This window comes from Coregonus lavaretus (genome assembly GCF_964263955.1).
Source record: "Coregonus lavaretus genome assembly, chromosome: 6".
Lineage (NCBI taxonomy): Eukaryota > Metazoa > Chordata > Actinopteri > Salmoniformes > Salmonidae > Coregonus > Coregonus lavaretus.
The window spans coordinates 43,343,518-43,370,226 of record NC_139993.1 but is presented as its reverse complement, the minus strand read 5'-3'; the positions used below and the strand labels follow the sequence as shown (position 1 = coordinate 43,370,226).

Here is a 26,709-nt window from a genome sequence, read left to right as displayed (position 1 = left end):
ACATCCCTGACAGCCAAACCTACCCTGGACGACGCTGGGCCAATTGTGCGCCGCCCCATGGGTCTCCCGGTCGCGGCAGAGCCTGGACTCGAACCAGGATCTCTAGTGGCACAGTACCTTAGACCACTGCGCCACTCGGGAAGGCCCAGCCAATTTATGTTTGATCTGTAAAAGTGGTCCGGATGCTCCGTACAGAAGGTGTGACGCAATGGCAGTACCTCTGGAGGCTTTCGGAGGCCAAATCGAGCTCCGTACAGTGATGCCGTGCGCCTCCCAAATGTTTTAACAATGCGGTGAGCTCAGCATAGCTCCGCATTGACATGCTTGATTGACGGTAGGTGAGAGCGGTACATCTTTATTTAACCAGGTAGGCCAGTTGAGAACAAGTTCTCATTTACAACTGCGACCTGGCCAAGATAAAGCAAAGCAGTGCGATAAAAAGAACAACACAGAGTTACACATGGGAAAAACAAAACATACAGTCAGTAACACAATAGAAAATCTATATACAGTGTGTGCAAATGTAGTAAGTTATGGAGGTAAGGCAATAAAATAAATACAATTTAGTATTAACACTTGATTGATAGATGTTCAGAAGATGATGTGCAAATAGAGATACTGGGGTGCAAATGAGCAAAATAAATAACAATATGGGGATGAGGTATTTGGGTGGGCTAATTACAGATGGGCTGTGTACAGGTGCAGTGATCAGTAAGCTGCTCTGACAACTGATGCTTAAAGTTTGTGAGGGAGATAAGTGTCTCCAGCTTCAGAGATTGTTGCAGTTCGTTCCAGTCATTAGTAGCAGAGAACTGGAAGGAATGGCGGCCAAAGGAGGTGTTGGCTTTGGGGATGACCAGTGAGATATACCTGCTGGAGCGCATACTTCGGGTGGGTGTTACTATGGTGACCAATGAGCTAAGATAAGGCGGGGATTTGCCTAGCAGAGATTTATAGATGACCTGGAGCCAGTGGGTTTGGCGACGAATATGTAGTGAGGGCCAGCCAACGAGAGCGTACAGGTCACAATGGTGGGAAGTAAATGGGGCTTTGGTGACAAAACGGATGGCACTGTGATAGACTACATCCAATTTACATTTGACATTTTAGTCATTTAGCAGACGCTCTTATCCAGAGTGACTTACAGTTAGTTAGTGCATTTTATTTTTCATACAAGATTTCCCCGTGGGAATAGAACCCACAACCCTGGCATTGCAAACGCCATGCTCTACCAACTGAGCTACAAAATTTGCTGAGAGTGTTGGAGGCTATTTTGTAAATGACATCAACAAAGTCAAGGATCGGTAGGATAGTCAGTTTTACGAGGGCATGTTTGGCAGCATGAGTGAAGGAGGCTTCGTTGCGAAAGAGGGAGCCGATTCTAGATTTAACTTTGGATTGGAGATGCTTAATGTGGAAGGAGAGTTTACGGTCTAACCAGACACCTAGGTATTTGTAGTTGTCCACATATTCTAAGACAGACCCGCCAAGAGTAGTGATTCTAGTCGGGCGGGCGGGTGCAAGCAGCGTTCGATTGAAAAGCATGCATTTAGTTTTACTAGCGTTTAAGAGCAGTTGGAGGCTACGGAAGGAATGTTGTATGGCATTGAAGCTCATTTGGAGGTTTGTTAACACAGTGTCCAATGAAGGGCCAGATGTATACACAATGGTGTCGTCTGCGTAGAGGTGGATCTGAGAGTCACCAGCAGCAAGAGCGACATCATTGATATACCCAGAGAATAGAGTCGGCCCGAGAATTGAACCCTGTGGCACCCACATAGAGACTGCCAGTGGTCCAGACAACAGGCCCTCCGATTTGACACATTGAACTCTATCTGAGAAGTAGTTGGTGAACCAGGCGAGGCAGTCATTTGAGAAACCAAGGCTATTTAGTCTGCCAATAAGAATGCGGTGATTGACAGAGTCAAAAGTCTTGGCCAGGTCGATGAAGACGGCTGCACAGTACTGTCTTTTATCGATCGCGGTTATAATATCGTTTAGGACCTTGAGCGTGGCTGAGGTGCACCCATGACCAGCTCGGAAACCAGATTGCATAGCGGAGAAGGTACGGTGGGATTCGAAATGGTCGGTGATCTGTTTGTTAACTTGCCTTTCAAATACTTTAGAAAGGCAGGGCAGGATGGATATAGATCTGTAACAGTTTGGACCTAGAGTGTCACCCCCTTTGAAGAGGGGGATGACCGCGGCAGCTTTCCAATCTCTGGGGATCTCAGATGATACGAAAGAGAGGTTGAACAGGCTAGTAATAGGGGTTGCTACAAATTCGGCTGCTAATTTTAGAAAGAAAGGGTCCAGATTGTCTAGCCCAGCTGATTTGTAGGGGTCCAGTTTTTGCAGCTCTTTCAGAACATCAGCTATCTGAATTTGGGTGAAGTTGCAGCGGAGGGTGCAGAGCTGGTGGCCGGGGTAGGGGTTGCCAGGTGGAAAGCATGGCCAGTCGTAGAAAAATGCTTATTGAAATTCTCGATTGTCGTAGATTTATCGGTGGTGACAGTGTTTCCTAGCCTCAGTGCAGTAGGCAGCTGGGAGGAGGTGCTCTTATTCTCCATGGACTTTACAGTGTCCTAAAACTTTTTGGAGTTAGTGCTACAGGATGCACATTTCTGTTTGAAAAAGCTGGCCTTTGATTTCCTAACTGATTGTGTATATTGGTTCCTGATTTCCCTGAAAAGTTGCATATCGCGGGGGCTGTTAGATGCTAATGCAGTATGCCAAAGGATGTTTTTGTGCTGGTCAAGAGCAGTCAAATCTGGGGTGAACCAGGGGCTATATCTGTTCTTAGTTCTGATTTTTTTGAATGGGGCATGCTTATTTAAGATGGAGAGGAAAGCACTTTTAAAGAACAACCAGGCATCCTCTACTGACGGAATGAGGTCAATATCCATCCAGGATACCCGGGCCAGGTCAATTAGAAAGGCCTGCTCGCTGAAGTGTTTTAGGGAGCGTTTGACAGTGATGAGGGGTGGTCGTTTGACCACGGACCCATTACGGATGCAGGCAATGAGGCAGTGATTGCTGAGATCCTGGTTGAAGACAGCGGAGGTGTATTTAGAGGGTCAATTAGTCAGGATGATCTCTATGAGGGTGCCCATGTTTACGGATTTAGGGTTGTACCTGGTAGGTTCCTTGATAATTTGTGTGAGATTGAGGGCATCTAGTTTAGATTGTAGGACGGCCGGGGTGTTAAGCATATCCCAGTTTAGATCACCTAGCAGTACGAATTCTGAGGATAGATGGGGGGAAATCAATTCACATATGGTGTCCAGGGCACAGCTGGGGGCTGAGGGGGGTCTGTAGCAAGCGGCAACAGTGAGAGACTTATTTCTGGAAAGGTGGATTTTTTGAAGTAGAAGCTCAATTTCCGGGAGTTGTAGAATGATGACATGAACATGTATTGGGGTTGACATCCATACAAGCACTATACTAAAATGTCCCTCAACATAGTGTGAAACACACATATAAACAATAGCCTAAATGTAGGGTAATTTTGCAGGGGGGCAATGGGGAGATTCGGGATGGAGATGCAGGTGGGAAAAAGGTGCATGTCTATTTCCCATGTCAAGCACAGGGAAATAGACTCCAACATCTCAGAAGAGTTAAGGTCTTGGCTTTTCATTTAGCCAGTTGCTTGTAATTAGCTGGATGGCTATAGATTAGCCCTGAATCACTACAAATGGTGCGGTGCAAACCAAGAAGCGCAAGAAACAAAACAAAGGAGATGATCGTGAACTTCAGGAAACAACAGAGGGTGCACCCTCCTATCCACATCGACGGGACCGCAGTGGAGAAGGTGGAAAGCTTAAAGTTCCTTGGCGTACACATCACCGACAAACTGAAATGGTCCACCCACGCAGACAGTGTGATGAAGAAGGCGCAACAGAGCCTCTTCAACCTCAGGAGGCTGAAGAAATGTGGCTTATCACCTAAAACCCTCACAAACTTTTACAGATGCACAATTGAGAGCATCCTGTCGGGCTGTATCACCGCCTGGTACGGCAACTGCACCGCCCACAACCGCAGGGCTCTCCAGAGGGTGGTGCGGTCTGCCGAACGCATTACCGGGGGCAAACTACCCGCCCTCCAAGACACATACAGCACCCAATGTCACAGGAAGGCCAAAAAGATCATCAAGGACATCAACCACCCGAGCCACTGCCTGTTCACCCCACTATCATCCAGAAGGCGAGGTCAGTACAGGTGCCTCAAAGCTGGGACCGAGAGAATGAAAAACAGCTTCTATCTCAAGGCTATCAGACTGTTAAATAGCCATCACTAGCACATTAGAGGCTGCTGCTGCCTACTGAAATCACTGGCCACTTTAAGAAATGGAACACTAGTCACTTTAATAATGTTTACATATCTTGCACTACTCATCTCATATGTATATACTGCATTCTATTCTATAATATTCTTCTGTATCTTAGTCCATGCCGCTCTGTCATTGCTTGTCCATATATGTACTGTATATATTCTTAAATCCCATTCCTTACTTTTTTGTGTGTATTGGGTATATGTTGTGTAATTGTTAGATATTACTGCACTGTCGCAGCTAGAAGCATAAGCATTACGCTACACCCGCTATAACATCTGCTAAACACGTGTATGTGACAAATACAATTTGATTTGATTTGAAGAAGTATGAATGCTCTGACTTCTACTGTACAGCCACAGCAAACGTCGGATTGACCTTGCAGAGCTAATTGAAGCCAAATTTGGTGATGCAGAAACGAGAGACCACATATGTGGCTGTGTTTTTAAAATCTGGGAATATTTGGCCAAGGAAACCTTTCTGGTTGGTCTCTGCCAGGGAATGTAAAACAGTTAGGAAGGGAGACTTTTAAAACGGGATGAAGTATCAGCAAATATGTTGAATGAGCAACTAATGAGGATGGAGAACCTCACAAGTTTGACGAAATTACCTTATATCTTTCAGTCTAATACGCGTATTTACTTACTTTTGTAACTCTTAGTCAGAAGCACTCTTTTTGTAAGTAGTTAGGCAACTGTCCTTTCCAAGTTTAGCTGGAATTTAGCCGAAAGGATTTGAGAAATGTGACTGGCTGATGATAGGTCTATGACATTGGCCCATGTCTCGTCTTTCGCTGCGCAGAATATCAGATCTCAGCAACGATTGGAGAAGTGTTTAACATCACCAGTAGGCTACCATATACTAATGATAGGCTATATATATTTTCATAAGCGCAACGTGATTGCAAGAGATAGGTTGGAATGTCTGACTGAAATACTGGACAAATCAAACTTTGTTCTAAATTGGTGGTGTTTGAATTTATTGATAAAATGCGTGACATGATTGGCCCTGTGTAGCTCAGTTGGTAGAGCATGGCGCTTGCAATGCCAGGGTTGTGGGTTCGTTTCCCATGGGGGGCCAGCATGAAAATGTATGCACATGTATGCACGCATGACTGTAAGTCGCTTTGGATAAAAGCGTCTGCTAAATGGCATATTATTATTATTATTATTATTATATGCACTCACTAACTGTAAGTTGCTCTGGATAAGAGCGTCTGCTAAATGACTAAAATGTAAATGATTATTTGGTTGCTGGACAAAGAGTCAGAATGTCCCGTACAATTTGGGACATGTGGCTACCCTTGATGCAAAGCACGTCCCCTGCACTAAGATGGATTGTGGGTGCCACTGTGGGTTTGTGGCGTATCGTAGTGGGGACGGGGGTGTTTGCAGGTTGCATGACTGATAGCGGAGGCACTGCAGCCCTGTGTGCTTTGCCCTGAGGGAGCCGGCAGTAAACACACAGCCTTACTGGGGCAATGCATCTGAGTCAGCGACAAGCCATGCCTTTTCTCTTACACACACCACACAGCCCTGCTCGGCTCTGCTCTGCTCCATAGAGAGCAGCCTCCTCCACTCAGCATACTGAGTTATCTGCCCCCACCATTCCTTCACTGTGCAGCACAACTGTAAGTACCTTCACTACAAACTGACTAGTGTTTTCTAAACCTGGGTGTACTGGGGACTGTAGGATGTGCACTAAATAGGGACTTTATTTGGGGATCAATGCTAATGCAAAGGGGGATTAGGACTAAACTAATAGCCCATGAACCAGGAGATGGAGGCTCTACACAGAGTGTAAACATCAAATAGTGGGGGAGATTAGCACCAAGGTAAGGAGGTTGTCGGGGGAAATGCACTCCCCTGTATTAGATGGGCCCTCCTTATCACTTTCTAACACATTCCTTTCTCGCTGCGTCGTCGTCGAGTAAGGTCTTTAACGTTAACCAGCTCCCCTTCACAGAGGTGAAATATGATTATCGGGACAGAATGCATTTTTACCAAAGCACAGGCGAGAGCCTGGCAAAGGGAGAATGAAGCGTCTTTGGTGGGTGGGGGCATGATGTGGCCCAGGCAGGCAGCAGGAGCCAGGGGAGAAGAGGGCTATTCCCTGGCTGCAGACTAACAGATAGCACACACAGCTGCACCCCCCACCCCCACGGGTCCAGGGTCTCTCCACTGGGCTCTCAGGGGGTGAGACCCTCATTCTGAGGCTAATACTCACGCACAACCATCGCACTGATCTTTCCATGTGAGTCATCCGCTGTTATCCTTACCTGACCTGGCTTACACGGAGGAAGGAGGGAAATAACACAATAAGATTACATCCGGTATATTAGTTATCACAGTTGAAATGTCAATGACTTTAACAACACCACATAGGATGTGTTTTGTGCCGCCGACATAGCTCCTGTTCTAAAATACAAAATATATATGTTTGTTCGGCTCAGGTTGGCAGAACATAATTTCCCTTTTATTTGACCTGCTGGGCTCCAATGAGAATGCTCCAATGATGCCATAGACAGAGCTGGCATAACCACCTGTGGGATTTCTAAAGACTTTTATATTCAAGACATCTGCACACACACTGAGAATGAGCTCAAAATGGCAAACCACCTGCAGAAAGAGACGCGGCTCCTAGACTGTTAATGTCACCCGTCTCAAGCGAGGCAAGGCTTCTCCCATTGATCATGACTTCAAATCAAATCAAATTGTATTTGTCACATGCCCCGAATACAACAGGTGTAGACCTTACCGTGAAATGCTTACTTACAAGCCCTTAACCAACAATGCAGTTAAAGAAATAGAGTTAAGAAAATATTTACTAAATAAACTAAAGTACAAATAAAAATAAAAAGTAACACAATAAAATAACAATAATGAGGCTATATACAGGGGGTACCGGTACTGAGTCAATGTGCAGGGGTACAGGTTAGTTGAGGTAATTTGTACATGTAGGTAGGGGTAAAATGACTATGCATAGATAATAAACAGCGAGTAGCAGCAGTGTAAAAACAAAGGTGGGGGGGATCAATGTAAATAGTCCGGATGGCCATTTGATTAATTGTTCAGCACACTTATGGATTGGGGGTAGAAGCTGTTAAGGAGCCTTTTGGACCTAGACTTGGTGCTCCGGTACCGCTTGCCATGCGGTAGCAGAGAGAACAGTCTATGACTTGGGTGACTGGAGTCTTTGACAATTTTTTTGGGCCTTCCTCTGACACCGCCTAGTATATACAGTGGGGAGAACAAGAATTTGATACACTGCCGATTTTACAGGTTTTCCTACTTACAAAGCATGTAGAGGTCTGTAATATTTATCATAGGTACACTTCAACTGTGAGAGACGGAATCTGAAAAGACAAAAATCCAGAAAATCACATTGTATGATTTTTAAGTAATGAATTTGCATTTTATTGCATGACATACAGTGGGGAAAAAAAGTGTTTAGTCAGCCACCAATTGTGAAAGTTCTCCCACTTAAAAAGATGAGAGAGGCCTGTAATATTCATCATAGGTTCACGTCAACTATGACAGACAAAATGAGAAAACTAATCCAGAAAATCACATTGTAGGATTTTTTATGAATTTATTTGCAAATTATGGTGGAAAATAAGTATTTGGTCAATAACAAAAGTTTCTCAATACTTTGTTATATACCCTTTGTTGGCAATGACACAGGTCAAACGTTTTCTGTAAGTCTTCACAAGGTTTTCACACACTGTTGCTGGTATTTTGGCCCATTTCTCCATGCAGATCTCCTCTAGAGCAGTGATGTTTTGGGGCTGTCGCTGGGCAACACGGACTTTCAACTCCCTCCAAAGATTTTCTATGGGGTTGAGATCTGGAGAATGGCTAGGCCACTCCAGGACCTTGAAATGCTTCTTACGAAGCCACTTCTTCGTTGCCCGGGCGGTGTGTTTGGGATCATTGTCATGCTGAAAGACCCAGCCCCGTTTCATCTTCAATGCCCTTGCTGATGGAAGGAGGTTTTCACTCAAAATCTCACGATACATGGTCCCATTCATTCTTTCCTTTACACGGATCAGTCGTCCTGGTCCCTTTGCAGAAAAACAGCCCCAAAGCATGATGTTTCCACCCCCATGCTTCACAGTAGGTATGGTGTTCTTTGGATGCAACTCAGCATTCTTTGTCCTCCAAACACGACGAGTTGAGTTTTTACCAAAAAGTTCTATTTTGGTTTCATCTGACCATATGACATTCTCCCAATCCTCTTCTGGATCATCCAAATGCACTCTAGCAATCTTCAGACGGGCCTGGACATGTACTGGCTTAAGCAGGGGGACACGTCTGGCACTGCAGGATTTGAGTCCCTGGCGGCGTAGTGTGTTACTGATGGTAGGCTTTGTTACTTTGGTCCCAGCTCTCTGCAGGTCATTCACTAGGTCCCCCGTGTGGTTCTGGGATATTTGCTCACCGTTCTTGTGATCATTTTGACCCCACGGGGTGAGATCTTGCGTGGAGCCCCAGATCGAGGGAGATTATCAGTGGTCTTGTATGCCTTCCATTTCCTAATAATTGCTCCCACAGTTGATTTCTTCAAACCAAGCTGCTTACCTATTGCAGATTCAGTCTTCCCAGCCTGGTGCAGGTCTACAATTTTGTTTCTGGTGTCCTTTGACAGCTCTTTGGTCTTGGCCATAGTGGAGTTTGGAGTGTGACTGTTTGAGGTTGTGGACAGGTGTCTTTTATACTGATAACAAGTTCAAACAGGTGCCATTAATACAGGTAACGAGTGGAGGACAGAGGAGCCTCTTAAAGAAGAAGTTACAGGTCTGTGAGAGCCAGAAATCTTGCTTGTTTGTAGGTGACCATATACTTATTTTCCACCATAATTTGCAAATAAATTCATTAAAAATCCTACAATGTGATTTTCTGGAAAATAAATTCTCAATTTGTCTGTCATAGTTGACGTGTACCTATGATGAAAATTACAGGCCTCTCTCATCTTTTTAAGTGGGAGAACTTGCACAATTGGTGGCTGACTAAATACTTTTTTTCCCCACTGTAAGTATATGATCACCTACCAACCAGTAAGAATTCCGGCTCTCACAGACCTCCTGTTCTCCACTCATTACCTGTATTAACTGCACCTGCTTGAACTCGTTACCTGTATAAAAGACACCTGTCCACACACTCAATCAAACAGACTCCAACCTCTCCACAATGGCCAATACCAGAGAGCTGTGTAAGGACATCAGGGATACAATTGTAGACCTGCACAAGGCTGGGATGAGCTACAGGACAATAGGCAAGCAGCTTGGTGAGAAGGCAACAACTGTTGGCGCAATTATTAGAAAATGGAAGAAGTTCAAGATGACGGTCAATCACCCTCGGTCTGGGGCTCCATGCAAGATCTCACCTTGTGGGGCATCAATGATCATGAGGAAGGTGAGGGATCAGCCCAGAACTACACGGCAGGACCTGGTCAATGACCTGAAGAGAGCTGGGTCCACAGTCTCAAAGAAAACCATTAGTAACACACTACGCCGTCATGGATTAAAATCCTGCAGCGCACGCAAGGTCCCCCTGCTCAAGCCAGCGCATGTCCAGGCCCGTCTGAAGTTTGCCAATGACCATCTGGATGATCCAGAGGAGGAATGGGAGAAGGTCATGTGTTCTGATGAGACAAAAATAGAGCTTTTTGGTCTAAACTCCACTCGCCGTGTTTGGAGTAAGAAGAAGGATGAGTACAACCCCAAGAACACCATCCCAACCGTGAAGCATGGAGGTGGAAACATCATTCTTTGGGGATGCTTTTCTGCAAAGGGGACAGGACGACTGCACTGTATTGAGGGGAGGATGGATGGGGCCATGTATCGCGAGATCTTGGCCAACAACCTCCTTCCCTCAGTAAGAGCATTGAAGATGGGTCGTTGCTGGGTCTTCCAGCATGACAACGACCCGAAACACACAGCCAGGGCAACTAAGGAGTGGCTCCGTAAGAAGCATCTCAAGGTCCTGCAGTGGCCTAGCCAGTCTCCAGACTTGAACCCAATAGAAAATCTTTGGAGGGAGCTGAAAGTCTGTATTGCCCAGCGACAGCCCCAAACCTGAAGGATCTGGAGAAGGTCTGTATGGAGGAGTGGGCCAAAATCCCTGCTGCAGTGTGTGCAAACCTGGTCAAGACCTACAGGAAACGTATGATCTCTGTAATTGCAAACAAAGGTTTCTGTACCAAATATTAAGTTCTGCTTTTCTGATGTCTCAAATACTTATGTCATGCAATAAAATGCAAATTAATTACTTAATTTACAACTCTCACAGTTGAAGTGTACCTATGATAAAAATGACAGACCTCTACATGCTTTGTAAGTAGGAAAACCTGCAAAATCGGCAGTGTATCAAATACTTGTTCTCCCCACTGTAGGTCCTGGATGACACGAAGCTTGGCCCCAGTGATGTACTGGGCCATTCGCACTACCCTCTGTAGCGCTTTACGGTCGGATGCCGAGCAATTGCCATACCAGGCGGTGATGCAACCGGTCAGGTTGCTCTCGATGGTGCAGCTGTATAACTTTTTGAGGATCTGGGGACCCATGCCAAATCTTTTCAGTCTCCTGAGGGGGAAAAGGTGTTGTTGTTCCCTCTTCACGACTGTCTTGGTGTGTTTGGACCATGATAGTTTGTTGGTGATGTGGACACGAAGGAACTTGAAACTCTCGACCCGCTCCACTACAGCCCCATCGATGTTAATTGGGGCCTGTTCGGCCCTCCTTGTCTTGCTCACATTGAGGGAGAGGTTGTTGTCCCGGCACCACACTGCCAGGTCGTTGACGGCTGTCTCATCGTTGTCAGTGAGCAGATCTACCACTGTTGTGTCGTCAGCAAACTTAATGATGGTGTTGGAGTCGTGCTTTGCCACGCAGTCGTGGGTGAACAGGGAGTACAGGAGGGGACTAAGTACACACCCCTGAGGGGCCACAGTGTTGAGAATTAGCGTGGCAGATGTGTTGTTGCCTACCCTTACCGCCTGGGGGCGGCCCGTCAGGAAGTCCAGGATCCAGTTGCAGAGGTAGGTGTTTTGTCCCAGCGTCCTTAGCTTAGTGATGATCTTTGTGGGTACTATGGTGTTGAACACTGAGCTGTAGTCAATGAACAGCATTCTCACATAGGTGTTCCTTTTGTCCAGTTGGGAAAGGGCAGTGTGGAGTGCGATTGAGATTGCGTAATCTGTGGATCTGTTAGGGCGGTATGCGAATTGGAGTGGATCTAGGGTTTCCGGGATGATGGTGTTGATGTGAGCCATGACCAGCCTTTCAAAGCACTTCATGGCTACTGACGTGAGTGCTACGGGGCGGTAGTCATTTAGACAGGTTACCTTCGCTTTCTAGGGCACAGGGACTATGGGGGTCTGCTTGAAACATGTAGGTATTACAGACTCTGTCAGGGAGAGGTTGAAAATGTCAGTGAAGACACTTGCTTGTACATTGTATTGTGCCAGACATAAATTAATGTTTAGAATTCCTTGCTTTTCATTAATCCCCAAACCACCCAAGGCTTCTATGGTAAATGTAGGCAAAACAAAAGCTGACAGAAAATAGGGGGCTAGAGAGCTCTGAATTTGACCTGACATTTGAACGCAATGTAGTATCAATGACAAACTGAATTTCAACAAAGACATATATTTTAGAGTTTAATCTACTGTATCCAATTACAATGGAGTCAATGATCAAATGGGAACTTTTTATTTTATGCAGAAGCCTTAAATAGTTTTTACACAATAGTGCATTCCAGTACATAGGGATGAAAGGTCCTAGAGTGGTCAGAGTCCTGGGGGAGCCTGCTGGAGTGGTCTGGTGGATTAATCATAATCTAGGGGAGGCAATTAAAACTCAGGGTTACAGGGGAGGCCAGGTCTCCAGGTGGGGAGGGAAGAGAGAGGGATGGAGGAAGGGAGGAGAGCCAGGGAGAAAGAAGATATTTTTGTGTGTGTGTGCGTGTGCGTGTGCGTGTGTATGTGTGTGTGTGTGTGTGTGTGTGTGTGTGTGTGTGTGTGTGTGTGTGTGTGTGTGTGTGTGTGTGTGTGTGTGTGTGTGTGTGTGTGTGTGTGTGTAGGGTGGGTGTGTGTGAACAGTGCCAGGCAGCAACAAGCCTACTAAATCTAGGCCAAAAGCTCACATCTGAGCCAAGGTGACATCTGAAGGCAAACGTCCACAGTGCTGTCCCAAATGGAATGGCCTGAGCGAGACAACCGTGTGTCACTGCCACCTTGACAGGGAGGGGACCTCTCCACGGCACACATGTACCGCTCTCACTCTGCTCCAAATCACTGGCACTCAGTTCATGTGGTGAAGATAAAAGAAAAAGCAGCAAGGAGGAACATTTGCAGCTGATATGTGGCAGAGGCCTATGGCAAAAACATCACAGCACTATGTCTATGTGATGAAGGGAAAGAGATTATCATATCTGAGGGCAATGGGCTACATTGGAAAGAGGACAGAATTTATCTCAACATCCAATCTGTGAAGACGGTTTTGTTTAGAGTGTATTGTGTATTGAGGGACATTTTGTAATGCTGTTGCCACACAAATATGATAGGGATTGTGTCTGGTCTGTGTCTGACACACACTATTGTACCTGTCGTTGGTGGTGTGGAAGCTCACTGTTTTAAAAGGCAGGAACCAGGTGGCCTACTCCCTCTACACAACAGAGTATGTGTGTCTAAATGTGGTGTGCTCAGAGGAGCAGCTATGTCTGCAGGACATTAATGGGCTTCAATTAGATATGGACTTCCCACATTTGCATAAGCAGAGACACACATGCAAGGCGATGTAAATTATTGAAGAAAACAAAAAAATTATGTTATTAAAACAGAAAAATATAACTTCAGGCTCAATTTCATAATCTATCATCCTAAAATATTTAAATCCCTTTACAAAAACTTTTTTACAGCTGCGACCATATTGATGTTACAGTATCTAAACAACTCTGAAGGCAGAACTCTGAAGTAGTTTCTCTAGAAAGCATATGTAATGTCCTCTTCCTGGCTGGATAAAACAGGAAAATAACTACCTGCCATGATGTGTGTGTTAATTATTTTCAATTTCTCTGGCACTGAAGGCAAGTTAACTTCAAAAAGCCCCATGTAAGATCTCTCTCCACTGGCTTTGGCACAAAACATGAGGTGGGTCCTCTGTGTGCTCCCAGTATAGTTCCTCAATGCAATGCTGAGCTCTTTAGGCTATAGTCATGCATAAAACAACACATATCCTTAATACGTTCTGTGGAACAGTGTACAGAAACACTTGACACCTCATTTCATCATAATATTATCACAGAGCCTCACCTCCCCAAATAAACAAGACAGGTAAACAAACAGTGATATTAACAACTCATTGCAGCTTCAGAATTACTTCTAAGACCCTGCTATGACAAATCAAAGCCTAACACTGTACTTCATCCTTTGTACCAAGAATGTATAAGAATGTGTGATGGGGCTTTTAAGGCATTTCAACTTAAAATGGGGTCGAGCTGCCTTTCAACTTAAATGAACAGCATGATGTTTTATTAACATGCTGTCTCTAAATAGCACAGGGCCTTGCTCCCAGAGTGTGTTCGCAGGAGGATAAAACAGATCCTGATGACAGCACCTTGACTGTTTCTTCAAGGCTGACTTCAGCTCACGATTAGCCATAGAAGGCCAGGGTCTCGATTCTTATCTGAAGAGCTTTGTGTTTATGCACACAAACGCAGGACGCCTGATGGGGCTCAGGGTTCAGCTCCAACGCCTCTCTCCCTGCCACAGCACAGCTGCAGTAAAAGGCTCTTTAGAGGGGGGAGTACAACCCTGCACATACTGTACTGTATTCCAGGCAGTCCATTTAGACCATGGCCCTGCAACGAAACAGCGAGAACCTCTAGTATCCCCCTTTCCTTTCCTGGCTCTATCTCCTGGCCTCTAAAGTTAGGCCATGAAAGGATTAGACAATTTACCCACAGTGCAGTGGAGTTGTTCGTTGAGACAATGCTTGTCACTCACAGTAACTCTCCAGAGGCCCATTGACTATTATCCGCTGGACTGTCTCTCGACAGTGCTGTAAAATAAACCAAACAAGCACAGTTAGCGCTGCCATGCTGAGCAGCCTGCTCCCTGCTAGTCACTCCCTATCTAAAACTCAAAGCATTGTCATCGTTTACCTCGGCACAGAGTGGATGATTCAACAAAGCATGTCTGGGAGGAAACTCAACAGTGGTAGCACAAATTCTTCTGTATGGTAATCAACCTGTTATTTCACAACTGACATACAATTATCAGGTATTCCCTTATACAGTAGTTACCCAGACATAATGCCTATGTAATGCCTAGCGGTTAAGAGTTTTGGGCCAGTAACTGAAAATGTGCTGGTTCGAATCCCTGAGCTGACTAGGTGGAAGATCTGTTGATGTGCCCTTGAGCAAGGCACTTAACCCTAATTGCTCCAGGGTCGCCTTCAATAATAGCTGATCCCTGGCTGTATTTTTTAAAATAGGACAAATGTAAGAATCCACCTAATTATTATTATTAAGATAGTTAATGCAAATGGGTGAATTCTCAATGGCACTTGTTCAAAGATGTATACTTTCCACATGTAGGCATACATTATATTTGAGACAGTGCCCTCTAGTGAAACTACCTCATTATTCCCTGTCTAATACTTCTGCATGCCAACTATCTCCCCTTTGGGATATAGCCATGTAGTTGAGTGGAAGGGCACCTAACAAAAATAACTGAAGAGAATATAGCGGCAGAGCGGTCTGTTAAGGTGCACCTCTCTGTTGGTAAACAATTAAAGCTAAGAGGAATGTGCGGCAGACAACAACATGCTCCAGCGATGTCATTTACAAAATAGCCTCCAGCACTCTACTCAGCAAATTGGATGTAGTCTATCACAGTGCCATCCGTTTTGTCACCAAAGCCCCATATACTACCCACCATTGTGACCTGTACGCTCTTGTTGGCTGGCCCTCACTACATATTCGTCGCCAAACCCACTGGCTCCAGGTCATCTATAAATCACTGCTAGGCAAATCCCAGTCTTATCATAGCTCACTGGTCACCATGGCAACACCCACCCGTAGTCTGCGCTCCAGCAGGTATATCTCACTGGTCATCCCCAAAGCCAACACCTCCTTTGGCCGCCATTCCTTCCAGTTCTCTGCTGCCAATGACTGGAATGAACTGCAAAAATCTCTGAAGCTGGAGACACTTATCTCCCTCACTATCTTTAAGCATCAGTTGTCAGAGCAGCTTACCGATCACTGCACCTGTACACAGCCATTCTGAAATTAGCCAACCCAACTACCTCATCCCCATATTGTTATTTATTTTGCTAATTTGCACCCCAGTATCTCTATTTGCACATCATCTTTTGCACATCTTTCATTCCAGTGTTAATATGAAATTGTAACTATTTTGCACTATGACCTATTTATTGCCTTACCTCCATAACTTACTACATTCGCACACACTGTACAGTTGTTGTTTATTATCGCACTGCTTTGCTTTATCTTGGCCAGGTCGCAGTTGTAAATGAGAACTTGTTCTCAACTGGCTTACCTGGTTAACTAAAGATGAAAAAAAAATAGAAAGAAGCCCATTGAACTAAGAATCCCCTTCTCCAAACATGCTCCACTAATCCTGGGTAGACAGGCTGTTCCAGTTGTAACAAGCACAAAAAATCTGGGCTTCCACTTGGACAACCAACTCAGTGGGGACCAACACATTGCCCAGGCAGTGAAAAAGGCTTTAAGGCGTCTCACATTTCCTGACTTGTGGACATCTACACCACTCTGATCCAACCATGCCTGGAGTATGCCAGTGTGTTGCTGTTAGGCTGCACAAAGAAGCAGCAAGCTGCACTGGACGGGGTACACAAAAGGGCAAGCAAGATACAAAAACAGAGACATCACATTGACCCTTCCACCACTACAGTCACAGAGTGAGCAAGCAGCAGTAAGATTGGTCACCAACCTGACCACCGTCTACATGATCTCCTACCACAGAGAAGAGGAGACAGCACTGGCAGAGTGGAAAGTAAAACCATTGACGTCATCATCTATTGATAAACTGAGTCTGTTGAACATGATAATTACACCATTTTGACTGACAGAGGCTTTGACTACCACAGGAAATAACAATAATCAAGTCATCCCTTTTTGAAAAAAGACAAGATAGCCACCCTTAACAGCCTTTATGGATGTCAACTGACAGAGGGAGAGAGTAGCTGTAGTAGGAAAGAGGAGAGGAAGACAAAATAAAATATAAAAAGGAAAAGATGGCAAATGTTCAGTTTGAAAACATATCACTCAATGCCCATCACGATTAAAGAGTATTCAAACAGATGGTTAATATGATTTGAAAACAGATATTCAAATGTAGTATTTAATGTTTTGTAATTAGAATAAGAGCGTTCAACACTAAAATATTTAAAACTTTGTCATTTGGTTTCAATAGTTTACGGTGAATCATGAATGGCCATTCTAAAGCATGGCTGCTTCGGCACTGTAAAATACAACCAGTAAATGGTGCAGCTAAAATGGAGGAGAGTTTGAAATGTATTCAAAGTCTGCTACTGTATGTGTAAGAATCACCCCAGCAGTGTCACCCCCACACAGCTGTGTAGAGCTAGAACTGTCATTCACTCAGTCGTCGTGGTACCTGAGCTGCATTGGGACCTGTTTTATAAAAACCTCAGAGCGAGATCTTCAATAAAACATCTCCCCAACCTCTTGGCGCCGTTCACCCACCTCATTATTATTACTCATGAACTTTTGAACTTCCACTCACTGGGATGGATTATAACTGTGATGGTGACCTTTGACTTCCAATGGACAATCAAATCTGACTATGATCACAAATATGGTAATCAGGAGACTTGTGTAGATCTAATGACCTCCTCTATCCCATGATGCACCTTCACGTTAACCCCTAATGGAAATATCGACCAGGATGTCACCAGACAGTTAGACCCAGTCACAGTAATTGCCTGATGGTCTGTGCGGACATGCAGTATAGAAGAAGTAGATATGAAGTAGAGCACCCTAATACAGTATAGATATGTACATTCAACTGCATTAAACTACCCTGATTATTCATGTCTTCTTGGGAAACTTTATTAGCTTAGTTACAAAGGGACAGTCCTTATGTTGGAATTGGGATGAGAATCAGTGCAGTGTTAATTTCATCCCAAAATTTTTTGTCACTACTATATTTGTCAAACACCTATTTTTCAGTGGCAATTGATGAGACTATGCCTGACTAAATAGACCCAGAAAAAACTATAACTAGGCATCAATCTAAGTAACATAAAAATAAAAATAATCCCTTTTAAAATCTGTCAGTTTAAGGTAGAGATATCTGTATTTTTGCATTGGATGCCTCAATCCACCGCATCCGCCTATGTCGCACTTCTGCATCTGCAGTGAAAGGTGGCAGAGCTAAAGCGGTGTTTGTCAGACCATGAGACATCCCGAAAATCGGTCTTCTCACGAAAACGTCTGTAGCATCCGAACGGTTTGATCTACGTTTTGCTCTAAAACCCCCACAAGTGTCTAGGGACTCGTCTGAAGGTAACAGGTACCGGTTCAAATTTTTTTATGGGAGTATGAAGGTAGTTTTGTGCCTACCCAAAAAGGGGTTAAATATGTGTAAAAAAAAGAAAATATATATTTTCTGAGCTTTCTTATATCTCATAGATATAGGACAAACACTTCAAAACCTTGTTTATTATGATTTATTTTTTTACTGTCTTTTTTGTCATTTATGAATGTGTTATTCAATGCGTTTCTCTGGGCTATAGTAGGAAAGGCCAAAATCAATATTTTATTAAATAATTTTTTTTATGTTTTATTTTTTATACCTAAAGGGGTCCTAAAATTCAAAATCAAATAGCTAAATGATCCTTAGTATGACCATCTTAAAACAATTCCATGTCAGCTTAGAAACCCCTCCCCCCTGCTATGTTCTTCTCTCCTTTGATTATGGTTAGAGAGAAGTAGTCTGTCTTTGAATTTGTAATCTCGCTTAACTCTCCCACTTTTGCCACTGCATTTCATATACAGTACCAGTCAAAAGTTTGGACACACCTACTCATTCAAGGGTTTTTCTTCATTTTTTACTATTTTCTACATTCTAGAATAATAGGGAAGACATCAAAACTATGAAATAACACATATGGAATCATGTAGTAACCAAAGAAGTGTTAAACAAATCAAAATATATTTTAGACTTTAGATTCTTCAAAGTAGCCACCCTTTGCCATGATGATAGCTTTGCACACTCTTGGCATTCTCTCAACCAGCTTCATGAGATAGTCACCTGGAAACTAATTTCAATTAACAGGTGTGCCTTGTTAAAAGTTAATTTGTGGAATCTCTTTCCTTCTTAATGCGTTTGAGCCAATCAGTTGTGTTGTGACAAGGTAGGGGTGGTATACAGAAGATAGCCCTATTTGGTAAAAGACCAAGACCATATTATGGCAAGAACAGCTCAAATAAGCAAAGAGAAACGACAGTCCATCATTGCTTTAAGACATGAAGGTCAGTCAATACGGAACATTTCAAGAAGTTTTTTCAAGTGCAGTCGCAAAAAACATCCAGCACTATGATGAAACTGGCTCTCATGAGGATCGCCACAGGAAAGGAAGACCCAGAGTTACCTCTGCTGCAGAGGATAAGTTCATTAGAGTTATCAGCCTCTGAAATTGCAACCGAAATAAATGCTTCACAGAGTTCAAGTCACAGACACATCTCAACATAAACTGTTCAGAGGAGACTGTATGAATCAGGCCTTCATGGTCGAATTGTTGCAAAGAAACCACTACTAAAGGACACCAATAAGAAGAAGAGACTTGCTTGGGCCAAGAAACACAAGCAATGGACATTAGACCGGTGGAAATCTGTCCTTCGGTCTGTTGAGTCCATATTTGAGATTTTTGGTTCCAACCGCCGTGTCTTTGTGAGACGCGGTGTGTTGAATGGATGATCTCTGCATGTGTAGTTCCCACCGTAATGCATGGAGGAGGAGGTGTGATGGTGTTGGGGTGCTTTGCTGGTCACACTGTCAGTGATTTATTTAGAATTCAAGGCACACCTAACCAGCATGGCTACCATGACCCAAAACACACCTCCAGGCTGTGTAAAGGCTATTTGACCAAGAAGGAGAGTGATGGAGTGCTGCATCAGATGACCTGGCCTCCACAATCACCCGAGCTCAACCCAATTGAGATGGTTTGGGATGAGTTGGACCGCAGAGTGAAGGAAAAGCAGCCAACAAGTGCTCAGCATATGTGGGAACTCCTTCAAGACTGTTGGAAAAGCATTCCTCATGAAGCTGGTTGAGAGAATGCCAAGAGTGTGCAATGCTGTCATCAAGGCAAAGGGTGGCTACTTTGAAGAATCTAAAATCTAAAATATATTTTGATTTGTTTAACACTTTTTTGGTTACTACATGATTCCATATGTGTTATTTCATAGTTTTGATGTCTTCGCTATTATTCTACAATGTAGAAAATAGTAAAAATGAAGAAAAACCCTTGAATGAGTATCTGTGTCCAAACTTTTGACTGGTACTGTACATGTCTGTAGCCAACGTAGCCAAGACTCCCTCTTTTCCTCAGAAAAAATTGCTTGATTCTTGTTCAAAAGACATGACCAATAATACCGGCGCAACCTTTCTATCGTGCATTGGCGGGCCACATTCATTAAGCATAACGCAGGTCGTTCTAACCGTAGGGTACTTGTGGACCTGACCATTAACCATTTGTTTAGGGTATATCTTGTTCAGTCATGTTACCTTATTAGCTAACTATAGCTAACAAGCTCTTGGAACGTTCAGAAGGAAATATGCTATGTAGAACAAACATGCCTCTCTGACATGTTGAATAAGGAATAATGTTGTCTCTATTCATGTATTTCTATCTGCAATGTTTGATAATGTTTTTTCAACTGAATGTGGCCCTGGTAACATTACCAATAGCTTATATGCAAAAATGTGGTTCCACAGAAAGAAAGGACAAGGGATAGCAAACAATTTATTGATCTTGCCACTGAGCTGGGCACTGGGACTTCGACTTCAGCCATAGGGACTCGTGAGTCGACTCGTGACTCGACCATTGGTAACTCAGACTTGGACTCGAGCAAAGGGGACTTGGGACTCAATTCGGACACAAGGTTTAGTGACTCGAATACATCACTGGCGAAACAGTCTTTAGCTCCTTTTCAAAGTCATTAGCCCCCGTTATACCTTTGGTGTGGTGTCTGTAGAACGTTGATAACAATGGCAATGACGCGACCGAGTGATGCAGGTGCAACCCATACTACCTTGCCAATACTTTGCGACACCAAATGGTGAATGTGCTTCTCTCTCTCTCTCTCTCTCTCTCTCTCTCTCTCTCTCTCTCTCTCTCTCTCTCTCGCTCTCTCTCTCTCTCGCTCTCTCTGATGTAGTACCGTCAGGACAGGTAACTGGACTGCAATGTACATGAACTCGGATGCAAACAAACATGAAGGTCACTAAAATAAAATAAATACTTATTCTCATCTCTTCACATTACCATTCGTGACCACAGCTGAATAGAGGTAGTTGGAAGCACTCTGATGACTTTCCCTCTGGCTCACACAGGATATGTTTTCCCCCTGAACATTATATAATATCATTGCATTACTAGTCAGAGACTATGGCTGGCACAATTATGTGAAGTTTAGCCTATATCATAAAGGTCCAATTGAAGTTACACGTTTTGTTTAGTAATTGCCATCTGTAATGTTGTCTGGTCCAATTCTGAGGTACAGTCGATTATTAAATATGTGAGTGCTGTCATGCAGGGAAGGGCTGGACTGCTTACAGAAAGCAGGAGTAGGGCAGAGGAGGCAGAGTGAAATATGACTGCAGTGTTTGAGTGTGGCGTGCAGCAGGCAGGAGGGAGTCATTACCTTGGTGTCACCCAAAACGATCTAATGACCAAAATGACCTCAGCAGCCAGAGTCACTTTGGTAATCTCCTGCTTAATCACTGTTTGTTTTAAATATCATAGGCTCACAGTGGATCCGTCCGGCATGGCTGATGGGCCGTGGTTCTGACTCCTGACTCCTGACACCCGTAGCCTACTGCTCCCTTGCACCACAGAGACCAGCTCCCTAGTTTAATTGCTTTTCACAAACCAGCATGCTGGGCTTCCCACTCGTGAAAGTTTGGTTGGAGTGAGCCAAAGCCGTGCATGCTAGGGCTCATCCTGCTTGTTGCCAAAAGTTATTTAAAAAAATAATTTCACTGCTTCTAAAAATTGACCTGAATTGACCTGAATGTTGAGGGAGATGTTGGTAATTTCTGGTGATTGTTGAAATATTGGTAGTGCCATTTTGGCTTACAATACTTTTCAAGTCCTCATTATTTCTACACTCTTGCATTGGAGAGAGTTTGACCAGTCTCTGTCCTGCCTCATCATGTCACTGCCTCCCTCCCCCATCAGACGACAACTATGCAAGGTCCATGTTCACCAAATGGATGACGTTTGACTTTATTTTACATCCTGCTCCACCAGGAAGTAGGAGCTGTGCCAGGAGAAAATATAATGCAATTTAAACATACCATAATCCATCTGTCTGCTCAAATGTAGTATCTCTTTAAGAAGAAGAAAGCGCTGTCCCGCTGTCCTGGGAGTGGCAGTGGGACTAGAGGACTCTCCTGCTTATTGATGGTCATTGTAACACACTGCAATTAATATTGTTTCACACACCCAGGGAATATCAATTTCATTCTACGGCAATCGATCTCAACTTGTACCTAACAATGGGTCTTAGCCTTGAGTGAGCAGTGGTCGTACAGATTCAGCAAAAGCTGCATGCGGGCACGCATACACACACAGTCTCTCATGCTCTCTCTTACTCTCTCTTACACACACAATAGACACACACAGATCATACCTTACAGCACACTAAGAATTATTACAGCACAAAAAAGTATGCAGACAATACTGTATATGGCCATATACAACATCTTTCCATTCCATTTCTTTAAATCTCTTTTTAGATTTGTATTTACATCCTACATTATTCAGTATACCAAACATACTTTTATTGATATAAGTGTCAAACTATAATAGCTTTATGCCGACTTCGCAATGGTTCATGTTGACACCCAATTAGGTCATTATTCAATTCCCATGGATGTTACCCATGGAGAGACTGCAGCTCAAGCATTTCTCATAATATGACACTACATTCCCACGACAATATTCCGTTCTATTTATTCAAAAGCATTCAATCATAATGACATGTCTGTTAAAGAATGCATAATATCCTCAATAAGTCTAAGTATTGTACTATTCTACTGAAGGAATGTTACCAGTCCTATCACCAGGTCATAATAGAAGCCCCAGATTATCTTGTGGTGTAGTCCATTCACAGCCCCCCCAGTGGAGAGAGATGGATTAAGAGGGAGGGATGAAGAGAGAGGGAGAGAGAGGGAGCGAGAAAGAGAGAAAGAGATGTATTCTAGTCAGAGCTACAAAAGCCATAACACCCACGTAGGGTGAACAAGTTATTGTTTGTCCACAAGTATATGGAGGTGTGAGTCTCATTTCTGGGCATCGTTCTATATTCATAGAACTACGACCCCAAATGTGTTAAAGGTAGATCAGAAAGATCATTTGTGGTACAATACGTGAAGAATCTTACTGTATCTATTTGTCATATGTCAAGATAACATCATGTTTTACAGCTGCTCCACCTGTTAGAGAATCAACTTAATAATTTCTAAACGCTGTGCTTACTCACAAGTTTCTCCTTTAGCGTCTCTGATTGGCACCCTACCAGGTGGGTTAATATGGCTCCAGTTGATGATTAATGGAAGATTGTCTATATAAATTCAATTTGGCACCAACCCAAAACAGACTACATTTGCACAGAGAAACAGTCTGGCTTCATCCACGGGTCTTTTCATTCAAATGGTCTCCATGGGGAATAGAAGAAGAACTGACAATGTTATGGGCAATCTAGGTCAATGACCCATAACACCACATCACACAATATCTTTACTATTAGCCCAAAGGTGGCAGAAAGCCATTCTTCATGATGACCATACCCACTGGGCACACACTGGTTGAATCAACGTTGTTTCCACATAATTCCAATGAAATTACGTTGAACCAACGTGGAATAAATGCTGAATTAACGTCTGTGCCCTGTGGGTAGCTACAGTATTTGGGCATGGTACTATGTGTATTGTGTTCTGGCCTGTTTTATAAGCTGTCAACCATCTTTGACACTAAACCTAGACAGTTTGTAGCCTCCCTCTCCGTTTGGAGATGGAATTGACCAGGAGACCAAAGGTCCCTAGCAATATCTTCTTAGGTCTTCCAGAGCCAACATGTTTCCTCTGTTACAGTAACCAGTATGTCCAAACAGTTTTTATGTTTTTCTACACAAGCCCCCCCTTCCTTATCCGTCTGTAGACATGACCCTTAATCTGACTTTGGGATTATTTATTTCAATTGGTGGGGATGAGAATTGCTCCCAACATGCTGGACTGTATCAATTACAGGGCATAATTGGTGTGTGAGTGTCTCGGGGAGATAAAGAATAGCATTAGAGAGACACAAACAGAGGGAAATTCACTTCTTCCAGGGATTTTGGGCTAATCCAATTTCACTGAGACTGTTTTTGCGCCTGCACGTTTCTCTGAAGTGTAAATGGTAAAACAAGAAAACGCATACTGTGATGAGCCAAATAAATATTCACGTCTCAGCATAAGAGTCTATTCAGGAGAAAACAATGGTCTTTTGGCAGGAGCACAATGGAGAAAATACCCAAACATCAGTAGGACTATTACATACTGCAGTTCATAATAGCACACTCAATCCCACACTTCTATTTATGTATAGCTAGTCACCAAGCACACAAAAACTTACTGTACACTGACTAAATAAAGTTAATTGTAGCCTACTAGCATCCTGCAGAAATCTGAGTGGACACAAATAAAGTGGAAAGAGGTGAGGCATCCAAGCAGTACAGAATGCCATTAGTTAATTTGGGAGAATTACTGAGGATAAAACCATTTCATTTACCAATTTTATTCTATTTTCTAAACATTCTGAGCTGCAACAATATCCCCTCTCCCCATTTAGCATCACTTTGTGAGAGAGATTGCAGGATTCCCTCTGTGCAATAGCCGCGGGAAGTAGGGGTGCTGAAGGTGCTGAAGCACACCCTGATTTAAAAAAAAAAAAATAGTGTTATTTTTCGTCACAAAAGTAGTGCACTGGGCCTTTACTAGTCCCATATTAGCGGGCTGATATAGCCCTCACCCCCAAACATCTTCCCGCGGCTAAGCTCTGTGCCCCAAACGTAAATAATGCAATTATTTTGGTAAACAACATCCAAGGTCTGAATACTGAGAATTTTCAGTTGGTGGCTGAATGCATGATCATAGTGTTACTTGAGGTTACTATATTGTGTCTTTCTCCAAGAGAATCTGGGCTCTGCTGTTGGCCCTGCCGCCTGAAAAATAAATGTGACTAAATAAATAATAAATACAAAAAAACAGCAAAGCCTGTTTGGGAGTCAGATTGTCTCAGTTCAGTGGAAACTAAGTTATCTTTCTGACACAAATATACATGTATTCCATGATCCTTGGCACCAAAACAATATCATGCCACCAGAGGTTTGTCTGCATTTAATTTAACATTAGTACCTGCTTGGGCCTTGTCCCTGCCTGTCAGCTATACACAGCTGGGCATGGAGTGAACAAGGCCTTCTTGTCACTAGTGGGGATACAGTGTGCTACAGTGTTTGGCTGGGAGACTGTCTTTGCTAGAAGGATGCAGGTCCCTGAGAGACTGTTCCAGGAAAGCCCACATCTGCTTCCTAAGAATGTCTAACTTCCACAGACAGAGGAAGGCTTTCAGAATGGACCGCAGGTTTATTGGCTGAGAGATCGGCAGCAATTAATGTGCTCTAAATCACCTTTGCATGACCTGGGAGAGCTTCCTTCTCAGAGAAACACTTCCAAATGAATGTAATTTTCATACAAATCCTCTCACCTCGCCTGCTTATTGTTCTGCTGCTGCTGTGCATAATGCCTCCACACTAAGAAGATGCATTACCTGTAATATTATACACTCTCTCTCTAAACGATTTGCAGGCATTGAGGCAAAACAGGGAATCACGGGGTAATTGGTATATGTGTGAAAAGGCCTACCTACCTGTGCAGAGCCTGGATCTTCTCAGCTGTGATGTCCCTCAGCAGCTCCTCCAGGAGGTCTGTGTCGGTTGGGGGTTCAGGAGTGGGCTGGTCCGTGCTGTGGGCGTAGTGGCCTATCAGCAGCCCCAGGATAAAGAGCCCTACACCCGCTAGCAGGTACTTTACCAGGCTGCAGCTGCTTCTCCGCTGGCCCTTGGGTGGAGCCCTGGTGAAGTGGGAGATGTAGTTGGGGTCCTCCTGCAGCCGCTCAAACCTTCCGTGGGGCGAGACGGACACAGAGGGCTGGATGGGCTCGAGGTCTGGGTCTGGATCAGCACGGTTGGCGCTGCCCACGGTCCGATGCTCCACACACTCCAGCTGGAAGCGGTCCAGTCCTAGTCCGGGGTCCTGTAGCTCCTTTTCCATGTCCCACTCCAGGTCCAAGGCGGATGCCTGCAGTTCCTCCCGCTCTAGAGACCCTGCGTGGGCCGCACGCACCTTCCTGTACGCCATGCCTTCAAGACCTGGATACATACAGATTACACAGAGGTTAACCCAGGTTAACAAGAGCACTGAATGAGGGGTTGGTTAACAGCTAATCAACCAAACTGATGAACTAAACCTTTCACTATATCATACAGGCCTACACTAAGAGAGCCTGTGCAGTTGGACCTATGCACTGCATTACCACTGACACACACGGCACACACATTGTTTCCTGGGCTTTCATCACCATAACAATTCAAAGGTGATGTATTTATGTGGCTGCTAACCCAGGGGTTGAACTCCAGCGCCCTAACTAAATAGTAAAGAGCATTCACACGGAGCCCAATAAGAGTATGCTAAGTTCACTACAGCTGCTAAAGTAGATCATTAACGGAGATGACTTGAGTGGGATCAAATTAATAAAATGGAGTCCAGTGTCTTAGTATACCATCAAATTTAACTGTCCCTTTTACTGCCACTGCTATCAAACTCCAAACAGCAGCCCAATCGATAATAACCAAAAAATCCAAACTGCTGTGAAACTCAAAAATACACCAAAGCCACTTATTCTTTCAAAGACATTGCTTTAAAGATTTTCTTTAAGCAGACATTAGAGTGAAATCTGTTGCTATGAAAGTTATACTGCACCACCCTGAGCAGCAAGAGAACACTAAGTGATCTCTCTGAGCAACACTTTTCTTCAGAGAAAG

General features: G+C 43.9%; 1 protein-coding gene across 1 annotated transcript in view; it reads right to left on the bottom strand.

The window, feature by feature from the left end:
• The window catches only part of naaladl2 (N-acetylated alpha-linked acidic dipeptidase like 2), a gene marked incomplete at its 3' end in the record, with an annotated part of 270,856 nt that overhangs the window by 166,586 nt on the left and 77,561 nt on the right, over positions 1-26,709 (bottom strand). Inside the window, exon 2 of the mRNA XM_084163867.1 lies at positions 25,536-26,037. Within this exon, the coding sequence (XP_084019993.1) occupies positions 25,536-26,037 (502 nt within the window). The remainder of the gene's footprint in view (positions 1-25,535; positions 26,038-26,709) is intronic.